Raw genomic sequence first — 20,920 nt, 5'->3', positions numbered from 1 at the left:
TGAATTGGTTTTATTTGGAGCCTTCTCATCAAAATATCTTGTAGGCAGATGCGTACCATGTATGTGTGCTTCAATATAATTAATAATGTCGTGTAGACGACGAGTCTTGGAGTCTTCTCTTTGGAAGATACCTTAGGATGTGTCACTAACTAATTAATATTGCTCATTATATATGTCATTGAAAACAACATTTTTCATTTTAATTTTATTTCTCAAAATAAAAAACTTGAGGACGGACCATCGGATCAAGTTGGACAGGCTTTGGAGCATTCTCGGAAGACTTTTAAGGTCAATTGCGGTGTATATACGCTTTAATTAATGAATTTATGCAGATAACAAATTTTGGAGCCTTCTTTTTGGATGGACTATATAATTCCGCACTAGCTATGCTATTTCATTTGCTGGTCAAGCTGAATTGGCTTTGGACCATTCTCAAAAAGATTTTTGAGGTCAACGGCTTTAATTAACAAAGTTGTGTAGATATATAGTTGGGAAAATAAGAATTTTTCTACATTTAAAAAACTATCAGATGAAAATGAACATATATTAATGTAACTATTTCAATATTATGAATGAATATTGGGTCTTATGTTTGGAAAATCAACAAAAAATTGTATCATTAAAAGATAGAGAAAAGAATGAATTACATCTTTATAATATGAATTAATTAAATACGTACGAAGACAATATCAATTTGTAATAAATCATTAATGAAACGGTAAAAACTGGGTATGATAGGATGGTTTTCTTGTATTTTTCTATGATATAATATAATGTATAAAGAGTTCAAGGAAAAATAAGTAGGTGAAAAATATCGCTTTTGGTTTATTACGAGTTTTTATTGAAATAAAAGTTTTGAATGGAAACATTTTATTTGGTCAAAAAAGAATAGAAACATTTAAAATCAATTAATAAATTGTTGTGGCGGATTGAAAAGCATTACGATTTATGATGCTTAGGTATCTTGTTGGCATCATCGTTAAAATAAAGCGATGATTTGCATCATCGTTAAAATATTTTAAGAATAAAATACATATACTTTCCTCTTATTTTGTTTTAATTACAGAAAAATATTTAAATAAAAATAATATTAAAAATTTAGTAATTTATTTGATTTGCATGATTTTTTTAGTAAGCATGGCATGCCGAAAATATCTAACAAATCTCATAATTATCAGTTTTTCAAGCCTGTCGCAGTCTCAGCCCCATTTTTCTTCAGTCTCCCTATCTCAATTAACAGCCTGCTCACGTCGTGAAGTCATTGTATGACAATTAATATGGAATTTTCCTGTGTGGTTATTTAATTTTGTGAAAAAAATTATGGAATTTTATGTTTAAAATCTTTAAGAAATAATAATATTTTTTATTGGCAAAATAAATCATTTTCCTGAAAACATATTTATTTATTTTATAAATACATATACACATTAATTATTTATTATTTACATTATTTATGTCTTATTTATTATGTTGGCAAAATATATATTATTAACAAATTTATTACTTCAAATAAACGCATATTAAAATATATCTTTTATGTAATTATCATTTAAACTTATATCCTTTCTAGTAATTTTTATATATAAAAAAGTACTTTTGACAACAATTATCTAAACACTCTCATTTTATCAAAATTACTTTTTCAGAAAATCTATTCTCTCAAAATCTATTCTCAAAAATCACTTTTCTCCCAGAAGCTATTCTCCAAACCATGATTTGGTTTTATCCAAACACCTTTTTAGTATGATGTGCAAGAACTTATTCGGCAGAAACTGGGAAATTTGGTTAAAAGTGTTAAATAGCTCAGATATTTACGAAAAAGGACATGGTAACTTGCTAAAGATGAAAAAAAAATTGTAAAATTATACAAAAATTGCATATTCTAAATTTAGTCTTCTTTTTTAATTTTGGCTTGCAGTGTAATTTCACAATTCTTCATGTTAGATTTGTATTAAATTTCTTGAGAAGTCCTATAATAAAATCCATCCCTATAATATCATTTGGATCAGCAGAATGACACGAGCAAGTGAAGTAGCTGGTTTAAAAAAAAAAGATGTTGGCGGTATTTTAATGATCTTTGGGAGTATTAATTAAAAAATTTCTCTTTGTGTGCTTGGCTGAAATTTGATAGCTATAGATTATCTAAAAAAAAAAATTTCTCGATGTTAAGTTAAAACACAAACTGTAGAAAATTTTGGAACACTCATTTTTCCTACCGAGATGATGGAAAAAAACCTGACAAGCTTGACTTGGCCATTGAGTTGCGTCAACCTTGTCTGTGTCATCATCGGTTAAACTGACCCCCTTTCGCTGCCATTACGATGCCCTCGTTCCTCCGGCGGCCCACTTGCCATCAAAATTCACTTCATCACAAAATTAAACTCAAACTATAAAGCATTATCCTCATCTCAAACGCCATCAATAACATACCATTCACCCTTAATTGCCATGACCTTCAACACTATAATTTTGTCACTCTTCTTCTTCATCGGCTTCCTCCTCAATTCTTCTTCTGCTCAAGTCATAGGTCGTAATGAGCTTTACCCTCAGTGCTCCACCCGCGGTAATTTCACTGCCAATAGTACCTTCGACTCTAACCTCAAAACTTTCTTTTCTTCCTTAACTTCCAACAAAACCGCCAACCTCAAATTCTACAACACCACCGTTGGCCGCGGCGGGGAGACCGTATACGGCCTCTTCATGTGCCGGGGTGACGTCGACAACCAAGACGTATGCCGCCAGTGCGTAGCTGACTCAACCCTAGAGGTAGGTTCCGTGTGCCCATTTTCGAAGGAGGCCGTAACCTGGCGCGACCTGTGCTTGGTTCGCTATTCCGATCGCAACTTCTTCTCCACCGTCAATACGAGGCCTAGACTCCGAATGTTGAACCCTAACAATGTCTCGAATCAGGCAGGATTCATGAACGTATTGACGTTTATTATGAACCAGTCGGCGGATGAGGCTTCTAAGTCTGCTGTGATGAAGAAGAAGTTTAAGATGAATGCGGTGGCGGTAGAGTTTCAAACTCTGTACGTTCTGGTTCAGTGCACGCCGGACCTTTCGTCGGCGGATTGCAGAAGGTGTCTGAGCGGAGTGATTGGGGACTTTAGATGGTGTTGTGATGGGAAGATCGGAGGAAGAGTGGTATATCCAAGTTGCCTCGCTCGTTATGAGTTGTATCAGTTCTTTAATTCTTCTACGCCTGTTCCGCCAGTAACGCTGTCGCCTCCTCCGGCTCTACTTTCTCCTCCAAATCCTGGTAAGCTTCATAATTACATGCTTTTCTGATTTCTTTTTTCTAATTAAGTAAATTACAGTAAATCTATTCATGAAAAAGATTAATTATATATGCTGATTTTGGGACCAAAATAGTTATTTCAAAACATGACATGAAAGCAGAGCAATCGTGAGTCCGCATTAGATGCTCATCCAATCGATGAGCTCCGGGCGCTGAGCGGTCAAACGGTGTCGCATCATCGACACAGGGAAACGCTGAAGGGATTTCCCTCTCCATCCGCGAGAAAATTGATGCCCCTCCCCACTTTTCTCCTCTTAGGCTTTAGTCACTGCCCTTTCCTTTTCTTCTTCTTCTTCTTTTTTTCAAGTCACTCACTTTTTTTATTTAATTATCTTTGTGATTAAAGAATTCAAACATAGCAATTATTTTTTAAAATCAACACATATATAAACTACATGTACTATAAAATTATATTTAGATTAAACTTAAACCTTCTACAACATCTTACAAAAAATGTTAACTAACACGACCTGTAGTTCTTACACAAGTTAAGATGCATCCCGAAATACTTGTTAAGTACCAGTATTTTAAATTAATTTGTAGTTCATCTAACACCTTAAAATATCTTTCAGTAGTATAATATAACTTTGATCAAACAAAATATTTCAAGTAAAATCAAATATCCAGGTGTACTAAATAAAAGAAAAAAAACTTATATCAAGTTCCTTATATCTATTATCCTAAGTTCTCCAATCATATATAGCTATATGTTCTTTTTTGTTTCATATGACTTTGTAATTAAATGTTAATATTTTAATAATATAATACATGATCATGTGGGATTGGAAAACTTCACATAATAAATATAAAAATCTAGATGTAAGTATTGTCCTAAATAAAAATAAAAAATTTAGCCTCCTTAAATTCTTAATACGATTGAAAATATATTTTAGGGTGTTAAATAAATCAAAAATTAGTTAGAAATACCGAATGCTACATAAAAAATATTTCAAAAAATGGATGTTAGTTAGAAAATGCTTTAGAGTAATACTAAATGCAACGCAGAAAATATTTTAACATGCATCTTGACCTATGTAAGAATTATGGAGAATCAAACTGTATTGTTCATTTTTTTTTTAGAAATATTTTAGAAGGCCTCATTTTGGTCTAAATATGATTTTGAAATTAAAATAAAGAAATAATAATAAAAAGAAAGAGTAATTACCGCCGGGGGGATTGGGGACTTGGGGTGGGATGGAGAGGGAAATCATTTCAGCGTGTCACTTCGCGTATGATGCGACACCGTTTGACTGCTGAGCACCAGGATGAGCGCCTAATGCGGACCCGAGGAACCGTGAATCTCTTCACCCCTATGAATCATTATAAATATTATTTACAAAAACATATATACTTTCCGTCTAATTATAAAATTTTGTTTTCAAAAGTCTCATGCTCATGACCAATTAACAATTTAGTTTCTTATAGATTGCTTTTCGGTATATGACAGATACGTGTACATAGATTGAGGACGCAGTCAAAGAAGTAAAAGAAATAATTTTAATTATTTATGGAAGTAAAAGGTAGAAATTAAATAGTATATCTTTTTGTTCATAAAATAAAGACCCCGCACCTTATTAAGAAGTTTAAACGTATTTTTTCTGAAAAATATGCATTTGAGATGTTTTAAAACATCAAGGGAGGAAGACGAAAATTTATAAGGAAGCATTTTTTTCCCCCTGAAAGTAATAATCTTATTTTGAATATTTTAACACTTAAATTACTTAATAAATTTTATATCCACGAAAAGCCGGTCCCTGCAACTCAATTTGGAATCATGTGTGAAGAGAATCATATGCGAATGCGAAATGCAGAAACAACTTCGCTTTTGCCGATTTTGCGTCTTGGTGTTCCGCCAACACCAGTTTGGTGTACTTCAAGTGATTCATATTAGATTCGGTTTACACATGACTCAAAAAATTGACTTGCTTGGAGGTTAATAAAGACTCAAATGGCTTTTAGCTCTAGCTTCAATATATACGCTAATTATTTAGAGACACGGTGATAAGGAGTGACATTGAGACGTGGAAATATTCTATATACAGTAAAAAGGAAAAGGCGATTGAGGACTATTTTGATAGCTGTGGCTTCTCCTGTTGGTGCTATGATACTTTTATGCTTCGCCTACTATTTATCAAAGAATCAGATAAAGAAGATACGTATGGCTTTTCTCATGCGAAAGTACTGTAAGTAATTTTCATTCCATCTCTTCACTACCCACACAGTTTGGCTAGCTAGTTGGAGAGTGGCGATACTTCTCGTATGCTTTAATATCTTGGTTTATTTGTCTAGTTGGAAGCGAAAGCAACACTTTAGAGCCTCTGCAATTCAGTTTGGCTACGATTGAAGCAGCGACAAATAAGTTTTCAAAGCAAACTAGTTTAGGTCGGGGTGGATTTGGACAAGTTTACAAGGTGAGAAATGCTATCGATGTGTAAATATGATGATATTTATAGTATTGGTTATATTGTCTTTCCTGTTTAATTTAATCAACTATGACTTCAGGGCATTCTTTCAAATGGCCAAGAGATAGCGGTAAAAAGACTTTCGAAAAGTTCTGGCCAAGGAGCAGAAGAATTTAAGAATGAAGTTTTGCTAATAGCCACGCTCCAGCATAGAAATCTGGTGGCCTTGCTGGGATTTTGCATAGAAGAGCAAGAGAAAATTCTCATTTATGAATATGTTCCCAACAGAAGTCTTGATTACTTCCTGTTTGGTTAGACTCTTCTAAACTCATTTTAACTTAATCGAAATTTATATACATGCGTGTTATTAACATTTGACATTCGCTATCTCATATATGCTAAAGTTAATTACTTGTTTTCAATTATCTTTGTTTAATTTGTCAGTCTAGTCATTAACGATAGCTTTATATATGTATAGGTTCTGAAGAAAGCAAAGTGTTAAATTGGGAGGAACGTCACAAAATTATTGGAGGAGTTGCTAGAGGAATTCTTTACCTTCATGACTATTCTCGAGTCAAAATTATACATCGTGATCTAAAACCCAGTAATATTTTGCTAGATGATGAAATGAATCCAAAAATTTCAGATTTTGGCATGGCTAGGATGGTTGGATTCAATGACATCAAAGGAAGTACAAATAAAATTGTTGGAACATAGTAAGTTATAAGATTTCCTTCAAACTCTTTTACCTCTATATCATGGTATGGCTGAATAATCTATGATAAGCCCACATAAAAGTTCGTCTTTCATTTTTTTTTCCCATTTAAAATGTCCAAGTGTGTTGCTTGTTAGCTATAAGAAAAAGATTTATGATTGATATTTTTTTACCAGTGGTTATATGTCTCCAGAATATGCAATGTTTGGACAATATTCTGAAAAATCAGATGCTTTTAGCTTTGGAGTGATAGTATTAGAAATTATTAGTGGAAAGAAGATCACAAGTTCTCCTGATCAATCTCATGGCCTCCTAAACTATGTAAGTTAATTATCGTAATGCGTTTATTACACTAATATTTCTTATGTAATTGTCTCAGATTTGGGAGAGATTATTTTAACAATATTGTGTGAGATATTTATAGGGTGGTGATTAAAATAGCTAAGTCCACTGAATTGCTGCAGGCTTGGAATCAATGGAAGGAAGAAAAGATCTTAGAGATACTGGATTCAAATCTAAATGAACCTGAATCGTTGAATGAAGTGAACAAGTGTATCCAAATCGGGTTGTTATGTGTTCAAGAAAATCCAGAAGCAAGGCCTTCTATGGCTACAGTTGTTTCATATCTTAGCAATGATTCAATTCAATTGCCATTTCCCCAAGAACCTGCTTTCTTTCTGGAGGGCCAAACGGAGCTTAATACCGACAGTAAAGAATCAATTAATGAAATGTCTATAAGTGAATTCTATCCTCGGTAGTACGAGGCTTTTATATCATCTTGTCCTTGCCACCAAGACTCACTTTGGTACCTTGTTAATCAGAGAACAAGTATTTTTATGTTATTGTACCCAAATGACGAGAGTCAACATAAATGGTAATGTTGATATTATTATTCAATAATATATTTTCCAATAAAAGGGCGATGATTAAAATAATTAGCTAGACTTAATAGTTACAGGCTTGTAATCGGTGGGAGAGGAAAAGTTGTTAGAGATATAGGATTCAAGGATAAATACTGAATTCAGATCATATAATGGAGTGATCAGTACATCGTCGGGTTGCTTTATATCCAAGAAAATCTAAATGCAAAGCTTTTGTGCCTGGCTACAATTGTTTTATATCACAGCAATTATTTAACTCAGTTGTCACTTCCAGAGCAACTTTTTTTTTTTTTTTGCATTGTCAAATGGAGCTTACCAATTGATTTGTGAGTAAAGAATCATGCTCTACAAATGAAGTCTCGTTGAGTGAATTTTTTCCTCACCAGTAAAATCCTTTTATTTCTGCTTTTTCTTAAATGCAGATGCTCTGCTTGGTATCTACGAGATAAAAGTATTGCACAAATTAAATACAAAGATAGAGCCTCTTAATGGACGGCGGAAGAAAAAGGAGCCAAAAACAAATCCCAATCTGAAATGATCAAATTTATATTGTTATTGCACACATATTTTCAAAATAAAATACAAACCATCAATTCCCAGAGTAGAGAAAAACAAAAGTTGAAGTCTGATCTACTCCAATCTAACGAGGAAATAGTGTACTCTTCGACATTTCATTGATGGAATATTGATTGTGGTTGGCAAACTGACCCTCCATTTCTATAGTGGTTGCGACGGGTTCCATTTGACTATGTATGAAGAATGCTTGTTCCTGAGGAAATGGTAATTCAATTGAATCATTACTTAGATATTGAACAACTTCATTCATGAAAGGCCTGACTTCTGGATTTCCTTGAACACACAATAAGTTGATACGGATGCATTTGATTATTTCACTGTGTGACCCAGCTTCTGTCAGATTTGGATCCAACATCTCTATCAATTTTTAGTCCCTCCAATGCTTCCAAGCTTGCCATTATGTCAAATCATAAATTCAAAATAGGGCCCTACGTACTATTAATTTGATTATAGAATATTGTTAACATAAGCTCCAATGACTGCGTTGATGCTTGTAAAGATGACCACGATGAAAGGTATGAGATGATTATTTGAGAAATATTGAAAGTTTCATACTCACATTACTTAATAGTCCATCAGTATATTGAGATTCAGGATATTCATGATGAGAATTTATATTCTTCTTTCCAATAATAATTTCTAAAACCATCACCCCAAAGCTGAAAACATCTGATTTCTTAGAAAATAGTCCAAACTTAATATATTCTGGAGACATATGACCCTGCAATACATACATAAAATAACATATAAATATATCAATATATGTTAGAATATTAGCACCAATCAATTTGAGCAAAATCTTGTGCCATTATTTAAATTCATCAGCAAAGTACACGTGCAAGATACACAAGTACCTCCAGAGAAAGACAAAAATAGAAGAAAAAGAGAGAGAACTTATAATATTCCAACAATTCTATTTGTGTTCCCCCTCGTTTCATTAATACCAACCATTCTTGTCAGGCCAAAATCAAAAATTTTGAATTCATCTCATCATCTAACAATATGTTGTTAGGTTTGAGATCTCAATGTATTACTTTAAGACATGAATGTTCATCGAGATAAAGAATTCCTCAAGCAATTCTTCCTATAATTTTATAGCGCTCAAGCCAATTTAACCTTCTTGGCTTTTGTGAACCTATTCATAATTAAATTACTTTGTGAGTATTAAATTGAATGACAGATATTTTCACCTCCAAGAGTAATGAAAGAATGAATAGTACTACTTCTGGTCCTAATTATAAGACATCATTTATAGTCTACAAACACAATCTTATAATTATGACTGGAGGTAGTATATGAATAAAAAAATTGAAAAAATGGTAAGATGAGTTTGGTTAGAAGAAACAAACCAAATAAAAAGTAATCCAGACTCTTGTTGGGAACGTATTCATAAACAAGTATTTTTCCTTCGTCTTTCAGGCAAAATCCTAATGGTGCCACCAGGTTGCTATGTTGAAGTTTGGCAATTAATAAAACCTCATTCTTGAATTCTAATAAGCCCTGAGTAGAATTTTCTGACAATCTCTTTACAGCAATTTTGCTGCCAACGGGAAGAATGCCCTGAAATCATAAATAATCAGATAATGAGGGAGCGGGAAATACATGCAATTAATGATATACACAAGCACACACGCTGATTTGATTGCATAATTAAGTTACCTTGAAGACTTCTGCAAATCCACCTTTGCCTATTCTATTTTCAGTTGAGAACTTATCTGTTGCAGCTTCAATTGTTGCCAAATTGAACTGTAATGACTCTAGCACAGCTCCTTCACTTCCAACTGTAGATATATGTACATTCCAAGGTAAGTACACTACAACAACATAGTTTTTCTCGCAGCTGACTGAGTTTTCTTTCTTGTTTTTTCAAGGAAAAAAAATAGCCTAGATACAGTGTTTCTTCAGAATCTCCTTATATATAGCTCTTGCTCCTTTTTCTTTGCCAGTAATAGTAGCCGAAACAAAGGAGCATGATTGAGCCAACAGTAACGGACACCACCGCTATTATAACTGTTCGTGAGTGCTCGTTGTCTTCTCCTGAGTAAATTAAATGGGTGTGTACATTCCACAGACAAGAAATGGAGAAGATTTGTGAGCACAAAATTGAGAGCCAATTAAGAATACCAATTTATATTTAGTGAACTATATCTTTGTAAGAAAAATGATTAGATCCCAATTACTTTACCTGGATTTCCTGGGGAACCTGTATCGTCTGGGGGATACGCAGGTGGCACCACAACAACATTTTTACTGTCATTATAAAATCTGTACGATTCAAACCTCAAGTTGCAGCTAGGATTCAAGACCTATCCTCCTTTCTTTGCAGAACAACATGACATGATATTTTGCAAAGCACCTTGTAGACATTTTCTGCAGTCTTGGCTGGACAGGTTTGGAGTACATTGTGCAAGAGTAAACAACGTTTTGAACTCTACATCGTAGGTTTTTGTTTTTGTTTCAAAATTTTTCACTCCTACAAGCTCTGATGAGTTCAACGTCGCCGCCACTAGATCATTCAATGTATTCCCTAACAGCCGATTGAAGGTCGTGTTTTCGTTTTCAAGCATATCCCCACCAGGTTTTGTATATACAAGTAGTGTGTCCAGGGCAGAGAAGAAAAAGCGATTGGAATAGCGAAGCATATACATATCATACCATGCTATCTCCTCCTTTGAATTAGGACACGAAAGGTTTAGTTGGTCGATCCCCTCATTGACGCATTCATGGCAGAGCTCAAGGGACACATCTCCCCGACTCATGAAGAGGCCATTGATGGTGTCAGACTTGTTCCCGACACTGGTGCTGTAGAATCCAGTGTTTTTGGTGTCATTGGATGCCTTGGAGAGTTGTTGGGTGAGATTTCTGAGGTTGTTTAGGTACTGATCGTTGGCTTCGGTAGTCGAGCAGTGTAAGATCAGGACGTCCAAGCCCTGTTTAACAATAGAAACAAAATGTTTAGGATTAAGCTAAAGCATATATTTGATCCTTGAACTTTGTACAATATTTTAATTTGGTCCCTTAACTTAAAAAAGTATGTATTTGGTCATTTAACCCTAAATCATTTGGATTCAATGATTTTTTTTGTAACAGTAATATATGTTTTGAAAATTAAACTTAATATGTTATTATTTGAGAATATTTTATCAACATTTAAGATTTTAATATTATCATTTTTTTAAAAAAATTAAGATTAAAAGATTAAAAGTATACTTTTTAAAATTAAAGGATCAGATTAAAATTTTATATAAAGTTAAAAGATGAAAAATATATTTTAACTTTAACTCAAGTCATGGCCTTGACTGTTCGTAAATACCCAATTAGTCCCTTTTTTTGGGTACAGAAGGGGGCTGAAGCCCAAAAGATCAAAGAAAACACAGAAAGAAAACTTAAAGGCTCATCCCGCCTCCTGCCAGCTCCGTGCCTGTTTGTCAACCTCCAAAGCTTCTACCATTTCTTTTGGCCGACAAAAAAAAAAAAAAGCTTCGGCCATTTCTGTAGGTATGTCTGCAACAAAATTAACTAAATAAATAAATTCACAAAAATGTATCTCTCCTTTGACTTTAATCCTTAGCTTGTAAAATGCAAATCAGTGCCAACAATTCAAAGGTTGCGTGTATATAAATTTAATACTCCTCTAGGACATAATTAACTAATTTTAATATATTAAAAATATTAGTTAAATTAGTTAATATGATTTTTTTAAAATAGTTTAAATATCTTTCTTAATTCCCTCCATCTCTCCCTCCCACTTCTACTTAATTATTGTTGAAAAAATATCAATAGAGTTAATTTAAAAAAAAAATTGATAAGGTCTTATATAAAATTAACGTTAACTCTGTAATTAGGTCTTATATTAGGAATTGAAGAAGTATTAAGCAAACATAATGCCCCCAAAAACACCAAAGTATCGTGGGTAATGAATTATGCAATTTTTATGAAAAACTAAAATATTAAAATTTATTGTTTTAATGTTGAAATGTGAGATTACAAAGAACGCGTGACACGGCAACAGAAAAAACATATGGAAAAGCTTTTCAATATCTTTTCATGGAGTCTCAATAATAATAGTTACCATGCATTCCCTAAAAGAGAAAAGGAAAATCATATTGGTATTTACACTTTCTTTTAATTTGTAATTTGATATCTATATATTTTTTTCTCTTAATTAAATCATCTAAATTTACTTTTTTAGTAATATTAGTTCTTATGACTTTATTGTATTAAAATTTTTAGTTTTTATACAAGAATTAAAGAATAAAGAAAATTAAATTAAAAACTTAATTAAAAGAAAAAAACACATGAATACTAAATTGAAAATTAAAAAAACGTGACGGGAATTCCTTTCTCCTCATCTTCTTCTCCCTGTTTTTGTTTTGATGCCGTGCAAAGAAAAGGAAAAGAGGAAAATAGTGACGTCAACTTCAGATGCAGTGGATGGAGGCTGGTCGCCCTTGTAATAAAATCGGTCTTCTCCGAATCTCAAATTGCAGATCGGATTCTGAATTCTTCCTCCGTGTAAAGTATTTTCTTTTGAAACAAGAAGATTCATGATGCCATATAGACACTTGCCACAGAATTGTCGGGACAGATTCGGCGTGCACTGTGCAAGAGTGTACACCGATCCCCCACTAAAGTTTGCTTCTTTTGTCGCAAATTCCTTGGCACCTCACATCGCCGCCTCCACCACCGCATCATTCAACGTCTTATTTAATTCTGCGTATGCATCTGGGTTTGGAGGGGGTAGAATCTCGCCGCATTGTGTTGACATTGGTTTACGGAGACAGCTAGTTAACAACGCTCTGCTAACTGTCGGCAGTTGATCGAGGGTGGAGAAGAAAGAACGGTCGGAATAGCGGAGGGAGCACTGGTCGTACCAGATGACTGCCTCTTTGTTGTAGGGACATTCGGAGGCCATTCGATTTATGGCGTCCTGAACGCAATCTCGACAGACCTGAATGGGGACGTCACCTCGGCACATGAACTCTCCATATACGTTGGCAGAGCTGGTGTTGAAGAATTCGGGAGTATCACCGCCGGCGGCCTTTTCATACAAGATACCGAAGAGAGTGTCAAGGTTGAACTGGTAGGGGCTACTGGAAGTGAAGTTTTTATTAATTGTGCAGCTGTGGTCAAAGTAAGCCGGGATGTGGACTTCAGAAGAAGCCAGATCAAAGGAGGAAAGAAGCAGAAAATAGGATAGCAGTTTCAGAAATGGCATATCCATATTCCTGCCCAATGCTTCTGCAGGCGTGTCCGTGGCTTCTGCTAAATAAAGTGAAGTAAAGCTTTCACTCGGTTGGACCTCTAGCGCTACAACCGCATCTTCCCATCTTCTTCCCTTCTCATTATTGTTATTATTATTTTCCTTTTGATTGTTATTCTCTCTGACACTTCTGCTCTGTACTCTTCCCCCTGGCCCTTAGTGATCTTTTTGTTATTTCTTAACGTTTGACGATTACGTTGTGATTTGTATTCCGTTGAGTAATTGTTCATACACTGTGAACGAGTATAGCTATTTCAATGTATATCTATCTTCAGATTCAATTCCATCTGTGAATTTGCAAGAGTCATAACACTATATTGTCCACAAAAATAAAGAGCAATAAGACGGTTCATAATCATAATGCACCGTCAATTTTAGCACTGTCTCACCACCAAAAAAAATTGAAAAAGATGGAAAAATCAATCAGAGAAGCTTATTATAAGCAATTGAGAACACACACACACACTTTCATATATAAGAAAACCAAAATAGCCTCTTAATGGATATCAGAATAAAACAGGGGGCCGATTGAAAAAACAATCCAAATTTTTATTGTTCTAGATTTTCATTCAAAGACTACTAAGGAGAAATGGTCAGCTAAGAATAACCAATTCAATTTAAATTCCAGTTATTAGCTTTTTTGTCACATATATAGTGCCTCCGATTTTAATTAGAAGATTTAGTTTGTAGAATGATCTACACTACAAACTAGCTATATCTTATGGTTAGAGTTTTGCCCCCCAACTATCTGTTTTAGATGTGCATAACTTTCTTGAATTATATGTTGGCAAAAAAATTCTTGAGTTGCACGTACGAAAATTTCAAAATGCATGAAATTGAATGATGATAACAAATAAAAACTCAAAATGTATACATTGGTTTGTTTATTTACACTTGTGCCATTTTAGATTTGAGAGTGTTTGAATGAAAACTAAACTATAGTTTTAAAAATAATTTTACGATATACCAAATAAATATATAAAAAAATTTATCTTAATTTATAAAAAAATATTTTTTAAAAATATTTTTAAAGTAGGAAAACTTAATTTGAAGGTCCTTTACAGTTTTTTTTTTTGAATCAGGTCCCTCTTTTTTTTCTTTTTTATTGAATCCTTTGACCTTTTACCGTTGCATCCGTGAGTCCTTCCTGTTAAATATAAACTGACGGTGTTAGAAATTTCCGTTAATGGCCCTGAAGTTTTCCTCTCTCTTTCACCGTTGCTCAACATCGACTCCATTTCATCCCCACCAGTCTCCCAACATACAAGTGGCTCACCATTCCTTCCAATCTCTCCATACGACCTTCCCTCCGCCTAGTCGAAAAGTCACCTACACACTCTCCAACCCAAGCTCTCCACTTTTGACAATGATGCTCGCTTGCTCACTCTCTCTATCTCTACGTATATGTATATATATCAGTGAGGTTCAGAGTGAGAACTGTTTCTTATCGAGCTCATGGCTTGCTAGTTATCCACTCATCAACCTTAAGTGAGAACCGTTGGGTTGCCATTGAAATTCTTAGCGAGAGCCACCAGAGCTAGTTATGCACTTATCACCTGTTCTTGATGGTGACTCTGTTATCTGTGTTGGAGACAGAGCCAAACAGAGCATTTTAATAAAAGTGCTTATTTCATGTTGAAGATGAAAACTTGGGTTTGCGGAAGCACAAGTTTGTTAAACTAACCATATGGGGGCCACGCTCTTATGACTATCTTAACCGAGAAGGGCATCCCTGAGAATCAATGGGGAGGGAATAAAAAGAGATATAATAACGTTTGGCCGAATTTGTGCCCGAAGCCTCATGTTGTTTTTATGATAAAACCCATGCTTATGATACCTCCTTGGACGACGAAGATTCTTATTTGTCTCCATCTCCATAAGCTCACTCCCCAACTTCTGATAAAATGCCCCCGGCGGTTATGTATTTAATCAAAGACATAATGCTTGTGCTTTTCCTATCTTTCTTGTGATTTTTTAGGAATTTCTCGCCCATTTAATTGGATAGGCTAGTTATATTGTTCAACCTTGCACGCAATATCACTTTTAATCAACAAAAGTGCTTATCCAGCCCCATTTAGATGAATCACAATGGGGTCGCGGGCGAAGGCGGATGATGATGAGCGAAGGTCGTCATATCATCGGGAACACCGGAGTGATGAGGTTGCAGCTACAGCGCAGGAGCAAAGCTGGTTTTGGCCTTTGGGCTGTGGAGGAAACGTGCCAGTGGAAGATGTCATAGAGAGGCGGGAATGAATAGTGCCATTTGCATGTGCGAGAAGTGTGGGGAAGGGAACGAGGTTGAGCAATGAGTGAGAGAGAGGGGGGGGGGACAGCTCGGTAAATCTAACGGGAAGTTTTGACAGTGTTAGTTGTATGTAACAGCACGGCGCGATCAACTTAACAGTAAAAAGTTAAAGAATTTAATAAAAAAGAATAAAAACTGAGGTACCTGATTCAAAATAGAAGAAAACTGCAGGATTGTTATAAAATGGATTCAGAATAAAACCACAAAAGTCGAATAGAGAAAGATAAAGACAAGAGAATAAGAGAACTTTTATATTTCTTCACTTACACTACAACACAAATGGCATGCTTTATTTATAGACATAGTCTTATACATAGATTACAGTTGTCCTTAAATGACAAATAGTAGATAATCAGTCCCATGAATATGAATGGAGGTGAGTTATAAGAGTGAATGGATAGTGAAGGAGTAATGGATAGTAGAGAAGTAATGGATGGTAGAGGTAGTGGAAGTTACTTGGAGAAGATGGAGAGGAAGGAGTAAATGGACATCCACATAATATTCACAACACTCCCCCTTGGATGTCCATTATACAAATATGTGCCTCGTTAAAAAACTTAAACTAGAAAAAACCCTGTGGGATAAAAACCTAGAGGAAGAAAACGAGTATACATTTATCGATATACTATCCAGTGTTGCCTCATTAAAAACCTTACTAGGAAAAACCCAGTGGGATAAAAACCATAATCAAGGAAAAAAGAGTACAGCATGTGTTAACTCCCCCTCTTAGTAACATGAATCGATATCTCTGAATCTATAACATCCAATACCATGAACAAGCTTTTCAAATAGTATACAAGGAAGTGACTTGGTGAACAAATTTGTCAGATTTTCATTGGAACGGATTTTCTAGATATATATTTCACCATCTTTTGAATATTATGAAATATTTCATTTGGAATAAACAACATGTGGATCAAAAAGGAATTTACAACCTTTATTTTAGTGTCTTCGTGTTGATGAAGAACTATATCTTACTAGTAAGTTAACAACAAATGATATGTCAAGTCATAAGTGACTGATAAGATATGATATGATAATTCTGGATATATGATTTGGTACTTCTAGACCAAATAGTTCTTCATCACATTCTTGAAATCTAAAAGGTTCTTTATTCACCTCCACAAATCTCACAACTATCAAAGTATATAATGGATATGATTTATCCATATAAAAACACTTTAAAACCTTTCTTGTATCAATTATTTGATACACAAAAATCTTCATTTCTCAAGTATGCAATTTGCAACTTGCGACAAAACTTTATTCTTCCCAAGTCGTTTATGTCAAATTCTTTCTTTAAGCGATCCATAGCTTTTGTAAGCTTTTCAGGAGTTCCAATAATAATATTTATGTTATCAACATAAACAAATATAGCAAACTCATTTTCAAATCTTTTTATAAAAATGCAGGGATAAATTAGATTATTTTTATATCATTTTTTAACCGATATTTACTTAGTCGGTTATATCACATACGCCCTGATCGCTTCAATTCTTATAGAACTTATTTAGCTTAATTAAGTATTGTTCTCAAAAACTTGAATTGTATGCTTCTGGCAAGTGAAATGCTTCAGAGAATTTGATATGTTTTGATCCAGAACTATAAAATGATGATACATACTGAAATTATTTTAATCTTCATAATATTTCATATACTGAAAGATTTTCTTATATATGCTCCTGGCATATTTTGGATCCTTAAGGATTATCATGTAAATTTTACTATTTAATTATCCTCATCCATGGGTCATCTAACATGCACATTTCATAATGCCAGACTATTCAAATATGTAAAATTATATCCACCACAAAGTAATATGTCTCATCATAATCATTTGTGAAAATTGATATTTTCACATAAACGTCCATATATTCTATAGAAATTTTATATTTCATGTGTTGGGATTGCAGGCCTATTTTCACATATTGAAATAATATTTTCATCACGTCTTTTCCCTTTTCTTCTTGTTCTTGTCCAAATTTATATCTACTTTGTATGATAGATCTATGTGTAAGATCCTCTTTTTATCACGTGATATTCTTATGAAAATCATTGTCGACAACTTTACCTTTTCGGTTCTTTTTTTTTTTTTGTGACATAACTTGTTAAGATCTCTTTCTTCCTTTTCAGGTACTTGAACCTCTTCTGGGGTTTTACAATTAGTTATGTTTTGACACTCTTTTAGAGTATATGCCTCCTCAATATAACTTCTAAGTTGTATGCTTCTCTTTATTCAATATATTTATATTGGAACCAATTAACCTCTCATGCTTCAGGCATGTCTCATTTTTATTTATACTAATTGGAGCATTTTCAGCTGGAGTAAGAGATTTAAAAATTTTCATTCAGGTCAGTAAAATATTTTGTAGCATTTCATGAATGCAATTTTGATGAACTTCTGGTCCATATATACTGATATATTTGAGGATCTATATTTGATAGTAATAATGTATTCCATGTGTTTTCTTTTCCAGCTACTCAATTTCTCCCCCTCATGTTAGGAAAATTTTGTCGAATAACAGTCAACTAATTATGCAGTATAAGTCTCCTAAATCTATTTGTTTCTTTTAGGAACATTGTTTTGTTCCATTTAGAGACAAACAAGAAGAAGGAGGTTCTTACCCAACATATGTCCCAACTTTCTTTTGATATTCATCTATGTGCATTGTGGTGGATTGATAGGAATAAATATTACACATTTTAATTTTTTTAGATGAAAAATATCTGGCTCCTGACCAAAAACCAATTTTATTGGGGGAATTTTGTTGCCTTGATGTCTATAAGTGTTGCAATATATTAAATCAAATATGCCAACACTAAAATGAAAAATTGTTCTCATAAATATTGATCAAGCTATTCACGGAGGCATTAACAAATGATTTTGCTAGATCAATTTGTTAAGCAGGCTTTTTAACATTAAAAGCCTGATATATAAATTCACCAGCATCTTTAAAATCAAGTTTTGGAAATCACATAGTCCAGAAATATTTATCTAGATAATCTTGCAAACTTCAGGCTGCAAATTAATGTCAATCACACTTCAGATGCATCTATCAAATATTAAATACTTGTATGGCTTATGTGCTTCTAAATGGGCCTATATATATTTCCAGAAATGTAGTGATCCATTCGAAAACAAAACATAACTAGTGATATTTTATAATCAATTTTCTTTGAGAACAAGCAGCACATACGAATTCTTAAAAATGTTGGCTATTAGGAAGAATTTTCTAGTTTTTCAATGGATATCAATACATAATCTTCAATAATCATATAGTTTAAGATGATCAAACAAGTCATGCCAACAATAAATCTAATTATGTCAATTTGGTTTACTATACCATGTTTCGTTACCAATAATAAACTTTTCAATATAATATATTATTGATGATATCCATTTATGAAAAAATATATCCAATATTAACTCATACTTGTATTCCAACAATCTTCCCTTCAGATTGAGTCATTCAAACATGATTCTTTTATTCATATATTTCATAAATGGTTATGAGCATATGATGGGTTAAGGTCAATAATTTGTCTTTTGCTTGGAAGCCCAAGTATTTCATAATTCATATATACTTTATCTACTCATAAAAAAAAAACAGCATTAGTTCTTCTGGAACTATATTAATACTATTGCATCTAGTTCTTTAGGAACTATATAATTTAAGAGGAATACGAAAGACAACTCTATTTCAATATATCATTAATATAACAACAAATAATTATAAGTATCACATATTTAACTTGCAAGACACATAGAGAACACACAAAAATGATGAAGAACATTTAAAATGGACTTTTAAAAGTAAAGTACAAATAAGACTTAACGTTCAAAACTTCTCAATATTGATCAAAGTACTATAGACATTTAAAATATTCAAAACTAATATTGAATCAAATCATATAAATAAGATGTAAATAAACAAAATATAACTAGTAACTTTTGGGTCTATTTGATCTATTTAGTTTTATATCACAATATCAAATTCTTATAACAGTTTGTTTCTCACAAATCACAATAAATTTAAAGACCGATAAAAATTAAACATTATACATATAACCTTCTAGGCATATACTTATATGTTTTCGATTTTTATATATACTTTAGGCATCTATCTTTCTTCACAACTTATTGGCTTTAGGCATTAGAATTAGCTTCAATATTTTCATAATATCACATGGTCTTTTTGATTCTACAACTATTTTTTTAACATTTGTTTTTCAATTAATTGATACACATTTGTCTATATGACTTCTGGTCATATTATAACATTTGTTCATAATTTTATCATATTGATCATAGGGCTATTACTAATTCTTCTGTTATGATTCAATAGTCAAGCCTCAAGATTATTGTCCTTTTAGTTATCAGTTCTACTAATACAATGTTATCATATTTTTTTATCACTCTTATGGATATATTCTTTGCTTTCAATAGCACACCATCAATTTTCTCAAATATTAGTCTTTCAGACTATAACAAAATTTTCAGAACTATGAAGTTCTTTTGTATCATTTCATTTTTAAACCATCAATCTTCAGGACTTTGATATAGATTATCAAATTATGACAATCTTGTCATGCCATCTATTACTACCACAAGATAGTCTTTTATCAAATAATCATCAAAACGTGATGTGGCTTCTGGCATCTAATCCAAAATTAAGAGTACAATGGCTATTAGCCATTCGTTTATATATTTAACATTTTACTTTCTAAGACGACAATTAACCAATATCAGAGATGATAATCATATATAGTAATTTTATAGATGAACATAAACCTCATAGCAAATCAAGAAATATAAGGATAGTAGAATCATGAAAATATAAGAAAAGTAAGAAATAAAAATAAAAATTTTCATATCTCAATATGATGAATAAAATATTCGATTGCCAATGAATTAATATGGTTAATATGCAAAACCATCATTTGCTCTAAATAAATTGGAGAAATCTTACCAAACTGTTCGGATCAAACTATCTTCATTCAACGAACAAAACATCAACGTGTATCAACTAGAAGCCATGAACTTAGATGGTAGAGTCTCATGCTGATAATGTGTTATAAAATGGATCCAAAATGAAACCACAAAAGTAGAATAGAGAAAGATAAAGACAAGAGAATGAGAGAACTTTTGTATTTCTTCACTTGCACTACAACACAATGGCATGCCTTATTTATAGGTATAGTCTTATACATAGGTTACAATTATCTTTAAATGACAAATAGTGGATAATTAATCCCATGAATGTAAATGGAGGTGAGTTACAAGAGTGAATGGATAATGGAGGAGTAGTGGATAGTAGAGAAGTAATGGATGGTGGAGATAGTGGAAGTTACTTGGAGAAGATGAAGATGAAAGGATAAATGGACATCCATATAATATTCATAACAAGGATCTTCATATTAGTTTTCCCTATCCATTCGGTAGAAAATTCAAAATTTATCACTAGACGTCAGGTCCCCTA

At 33.0% G+C, this 20,920-nt stretch overlaps 2 protein-coding genes across 2 annotated transcripts; one reads left to right on the top strand and one right to left on the bottom strand.

Annotated features, from left to right (window-relative positions):
- The first annotated feature begins 2,247 nt into the window (after positions 1–2,247).
- Positions 2,248–7,268, top strand: LOC114725446 (cysteine-rich receptor-like protein kinase 10). The gene is made up of 7 exons (XM_028911960.1): positions 2,248–3,259; positions 5,341–5,481; positions 5,588–5,709; positions 5,801–6,011; positions 6,179–6,416; positions 6,592–6,736; positions 6,880–7,268. Exons 1-7 carry the CDS (start codon positions 2,449–2,451, stop codon positions 7,171–7,173), a joined length of 1,962 nt encoding a protein of 653 aa, XP_028767793.1. The 5' UTR covers positions 2,248–2,448; the 3' UTR covers positions 7,174–7,268.
- Positions 7,269–12,538: 5,270 nt separating this feature from the next.
- Positions 12,539–13,096, bottom strand: LOC114725441 (cysteine-rich repeat secretory protein 1-like). The gene has a single exon (XM_028911957.1). It carries the CDS (start codon positions 13,094–13,096, stop codon positions 12,539–12,541), a length of 558 nt encoding a protein of 185 aa, XP_028767790.1.
- Between the last annotated feature and the right edge of the window lie 7,824 nt (positions 13,097–20,920).

The sequence above is a fragment of the Neltuma alba genome, unplaced genomic scaffold, assembly GCF_004799145.2.
Source record: "Neltuma alba isolate B1F8T4 unplaced genomic scaffold, ASM479914v2 tig00012253_pilon, whole genome shotgun sequence".
NCBI lineage: Eukaryota > Viridiplantae > Streptophyta > Magnoliopsida > Fabales > Fabaceae > Neltuma > Neltuma alba.
The sequence above is the reverse complement of the archived record's forward strand: the minus strand, read 5'-3'. Positions and strand labels throughout refer to the sequence as shown.

Coding starts and splice junctions, on each gene's coding strand:
- LOC114725446 (XM_028911960.1), top strand. CDS start 2,449: ATGACCTTCAACACTATAATTTTGTCACTCTTCTTCTTCATCGGCTTC. Junction 3,260..5,340: donor ACTTTCTCCTCCAAATCCTG/GTAAGCTTCATA, acceptor TTCTATATACAG/TAAAAAGGAAAAGGCGATTG. Junction 6,417..6,591: donor AATAAAATTGTTGGAACATA/GTAAGTTATAAG, acceptor TTTTTTTACCAG/TGGTTATATGTCTCCAGAAT.
- LOC114725441 (XM_028911957.1), bottom strand. CDS start 13,096: ATGGATATGCCATTTCTGAAACTGCTATCCTATTTTCTGCTTCTTTCC.